The 4,818-nt window shown below is 43.9% G+C and overlaps 1 protein-coding gene across 1 annotated transcript; it reads right to left on the bottom strand.

The window, feature by feature from the left end:
- Positions 1-1,929: 1,929 nt before the first annotated feature.
- Positions 1,930-2,398, bottom strand: LOC117040287 (60S ribosomal protein L31-like). Its single transcript, XM_033137968.1, has one exon. It carries the CDS (start codon positions 2,342-2,344, stop codon positions 1,967-1,969), a length of 378 nt encoding a protein of 125 aa, XP_032993859.1. The 5' UTR covers positions 2,345-2,398; the 3' UTR covers positions 1,930-1,966.
- Positions 2,399-4,818: the final 2,420 nt, after the last annotated feature.

Genomic DNA, 4,818 nt, shown 5'->3' with positions numbered 1-4,818 from the left:
TTGAAAATAAAGAAAATATAATATACAGAAAATAACATCAAATATCAAGCATCTTTTTAACATAAATATTGAAACGAAATAAAGAAGAGCAAAGAAAAAGAAAAAACTTCCGATTCTCCATCTCTATCAGCTTTAAAACTTAAAACAAAATTCTTACTTCATAATAACACTCAGCTATTCTACTTTCCACAAACCAGCCTTTTTTCCAGTCTTCGAACCCAAATATCACAAGCTTATTTTCCTTATTGCTCAAAAAGTCCATGGGGGGTTTCCAATCATTAATAAATGGCAACAATGATTTTTCTATTATTAACCACATCAGCTTTGCCATCTCAGCCAAATCCATTAATTTCAATAACCATATTAGGTAATAATAAGTCCTTCCATCTTTTTGCATATAACAATCTCACCACTGTGATCATATATTGCAGTAATATTCCATATTCTTTTTCTAGTTGTTTATCTATAAGTCCAAGCAAGAGAAGCTCTGAACCACCAACCTTCTGGTTAACCTTCTGGTGCACTGACACAGGTCATAACCATATTGCACAGCATTCGTATTTTTGTTGGGTTTTCTTTGATGTTCCATTGGACATAACAGAATTTGCACTCCATTCTCTTGAAACTGAATCCCATTGTGTTGTCAGTGTTTCTAAGGGTTTAACTTTGGAGCAGACAAAATCTTGATGCCTTCCTGTGCCCCTTCTCCAGAAGGACCCTAGGAGACCATCTTCAGTGGCTGAGACACTATCTTTCAGTCTTATTGGCTCCAATCAGCACAAAGGGTGAGAAGACCTCAGTGGCTACAAAGCTCCTTTTCAGGCTCATTGGGTGGGCTCTTCCGACAGTGGAGACAGGGGCCCTGCTGGTGAAATAATAATGGGGCACGCACACACACTCCATAACTCTGGAGTACTGCATCTCTGAGTACACCTAGCCATGAGAAAAACACACAAACCAATTAAAAATATAAGAACATAAAATGAGTCCGCTGGATCAGGCCTCTGGCCCATCTAGTCATAGGAACATTAGAAGAAGCTGCTAGATCAGGCCAATAGCCTTCCTAGTCATACAAACCTCACCACCACCACCATTATTAACACACATTTATTTTTACCCCACCTTTTTCCCTGATGGGACTCAAGGTGGGTTACAGATAAACATAAGAAGAGACCTGCTGAATGGGACCCAATAACGATTTGAAAGAGCCAGTCAAGTCCTTGGCTGTTGGCCTCTAGCATCAAAGGATGGTCTGACTAGGAATCTCACTGCTCTCCCCACATCCCTAGAGAAACGCTATTTGGAGATGAAGCCTCCACCAGGCGTTCTGTCTCTGTGACATCTGAGCCTTTCCAAGAGGGGGAATTCTAGCCAGGCAGGGAGAGAGCGAGACGGTTCCCCCAGATTACAGCTCCAAACTTCAAAGGAGCCAAAGAGCCGCAGCTCAGCATTTGCCACGGCTTAAAAGAGAACACCGTGTATTATAAATTATTGCCTCTCCTCATCAGCACATCTGCTTCAGGGGCAGGCCTATGCCTTCACCGCCTTGGATGTTCGAAGGGGGGGGGGGAGAGGGGATCAGCAGAGGGGATGAGTTTGTTTTTTTTAAGTACATTTGTTGGGAGAAAAGATGACATGAAGAAAAGAGAGAGAGAGAGAGAGAGAGAGAGAGAGAGAGAGAGAGAGAGAGAGAGAGAGAGAGAGACCTATTCACACAATGCATTGTTAAACTGTGGTACTCACTTCTACAGGAGGCAGTCATGGCCAGTAACCTGGATGCCTTTGGAAGAGGATTACCGGTAGATGAATTCATGAAGGAGGATAAGATTCTCAATGGTTATTAGCCACAACGACTGCTTCCAAATACCAGTTGCTGGAAGCCACACTCTCCTTCACTGGTGGTTTTTGTTTTTGTTTTTTTGTTTTTTGTTTTTTAATGTCATAACATTTTTATTGTAATGAAAGATTAGTTTTCATCCACATTAACAGTCTGTAGGCTTTTGAAAGTTGTAACTGGCACATATGTGACCAGTGTATACAATTTATTAGGCGAATCCTCATCTTCATTGTGTTTTCTGGATAAATGCACACGGATACGGTAAGGAACATTCCTTACTCCTTTTGCCCAGACAGCCTTGTTCAAGCGGGTGTCAATGCGTACATCAGGAGTCCCCATCTCCTTCATTGCAAATTTACGGATCTCCTTGAGAGCACGAGGAGCCCGCTTCTTGAAGCCCACGCCATGGATCCGTTTGTGAATGTTTATAGTATATTCCCGAGTAACCACCTCATTGATGGCTGATCGTCCTTTCTTCTTTTCACTACCTTTCTTTGCAGGAGCCATCCTGCTCAGGACCAGACCAGAAAGGAAGGCGCGGGGGCTTATGGGAGGAAACCAAGGACCTCACTGGTGGTTTTTAAGCAGAGGTTGAATAGTCACCTGTCAGGGATGTTTTAGCTTTGATTCCTGCATTGCAGGGGGTTGGACTAGATGACCCTTGGGACACCTTCCAGCTCTGCAGTTCTAGGATTCTGTGAGTCATTAAAAATGGGCCTAATCTGGATAAAGCTTAGTTGGAGACAACCCGGGATAAAGTTCAGCAGGAGAGGTGGGTCCCACAAAACAAAAGCCCCTAACTGCCAAATGCCAGGGTAAAGAGCAATGGGGGGCCCTTTCTGAAATTCTCATCCAGATTTCCTTCTGGATTTTGGGGTTCCTGAGTCACTTGCCCTTGTTTCTGAAGCTGAACCAAATAACTGGAGCTTTCACATTGATTTGTTTTGTATTTCTCAATATTGTATATGAGAAATCAAACCTGGAGACAAAGTTGATCTAGCTCAGCTGGATATCATCTCCATTGACCGGCAGCAGCGGCTCTCCAGGATTTGAGGCAGGGGTCTCTCTCAGTCCTAAGGACTGAACCTGGGGCATTTTGCATGCAAAGCAGGTGCTCTACCACTGAGATAGGGCTCCTTAAAATGCTATGCACACCCAGTTTGCTGCAGCTCTCTACACCTTCCATCTCCTCCATACCTTCCCTGCACTCAACCATACCGATCCACACAGGCATAGTGATGACAAAATGATTACAGCATTAGGGGCTTTATCATTCATTCAGCAACATCTACGCTGGCTTGGTCATGTCCACAGAATGGAAGATGGCAGGATCCCCAAGGACACCTTCTGTGGGGAGCTGGCTTCAGGCACCAGGCCTATTTACAGAGACCAACTCTCTGTTACAAAGATGTCTACAAATGTGACATGAAGGCTGGCAACATCAACCCTGCTATGTGGGTATCCCTTGCAGACAACCACAGTTCCTGGAGACAGACAGTCAGTAGCAGTGACCAGAGGAGGAATGATCAGTGGGAGCAGTGTAGAGAGAAGAAATGCCACAGTGCATCTGCAGCAGCACAACCAGGTGTATACATCTGCCCCAGCTGCAGCAAAACATGTCTCTTCTGTTTCGGTCTCTACAGCCACAGCAGGCACTGTAACTCTCCAACGATTTGACTTCATTCTTCCATTGTCTCCTGAGACAGATGGATGCCAACCAACCAGCAAACTGATGAAAGGCAACTAAGAGGCAACATGATAGCAGTGAATAAAATGCTACATGCTGTGAAGATGGTGGACAGAGGCAATTTTTTCTCCCTGTCTCCTAACTCATGGGCATCCAATGAAACTGGATTTTAAGGATTCAGGACAGATGAAAGGAAGCATTTCTACAAGCAGCATATTATTATTATTATTATTATTATTATTATTATTATTATTATTATTACCCCGCCCATCTGGCTGGGTTTCCCCAGCCACTCTGGGCAGCTTCCAACAAAATATTCAAATACAATAGTCTATGAAACATTAAAAGCTTCCCTAAACAGGGCTACCTTCAGATGTCTTCTAAAAGTCTGGTAGTTGTTTTTCTCTTTGACATCTGGTGGGAGGGCGTTCCACAGGGCAGGTGCCACTACTGAGAAGGCCCTCTGCTTGGTTCCCTGTAACTTGGCTTCTCGTAGCGAGGGAACTGCCAGAAGGCCCTCGGCGCTGGACCTCAGTGTCTGGGCAGAACGATGGGGGTGGAGATGCTCCTTCAGGTATACTGGACTGAGGCCGTTTAAATAAGTGGTTAAACTGTGGAATATGTGAGCATAGTATGTTGAGCTGGCCACCAATTTGGGTGGTTTTAAAGGAGGAGAAGGCAAATTCATGTAGGAGCAGGCTATCAATGGTCGCTGGCTACTGGCATCCACAGTTGGAGGCAGCAGTTTTTCTGAATACCAGTTGTTGGAAACAGCAGGAGGGAAGAGGGCTCTCATGCACAGATCCTGCTTGTGGGTTTCCCATAATGGTCACCTAGCTGCCCAAACAGAAAGCCTCATGCTGCTGGAATGCTATAAATTGGATGCAACCCAATGAACCAGTTACCCATGTCCACCCATTTTAACTCTCAGTGGAGCTAACACTGAATGCAGCCCATCATTTTTATTAATTATTTTATTTGTATGTTTGTTTATTGAGATGATTTCCAACATATTCAGTTTAGAAAAATATGCCCGGCACAGGGTAAATTGCAATAAACATTATGCATAATGAAACCTAAATTCTATGGAGGAAATAAAACTTTAAAACATAAGCAACAGCAAGGCGCATGGATACAGTGGGGAGGTATGCCCATCTAAACCAATAACAACTAAACGCCTAGGTTGCATTGTAGGTGGGGTTGGTGGTGTCCATTTTTAGCTACCTGGCATCAGAAACCCACCAGAGGCTTTATTTTCTCTTCAAATACACAGCTTTAAAAAATGTGTTCCACT

The sequence above is a fragment of the Lacerta agilis genome, chromosome Z (genome assembly GCF_009819535.1).
Source record: "Lacerta agilis isolate rLacAgi1 chromosome Z, rLacAgi1.pri, whole genome shotgun sequence".
NCBI lineage: Eukaryota > Metazoa > Chordata > Lepidosauria > Squamata > Lacertidae > Lacerta > Lacerta agilis.
This window is presented reverse-complemented; position numbering and strand designations above follow the sequence as displayed.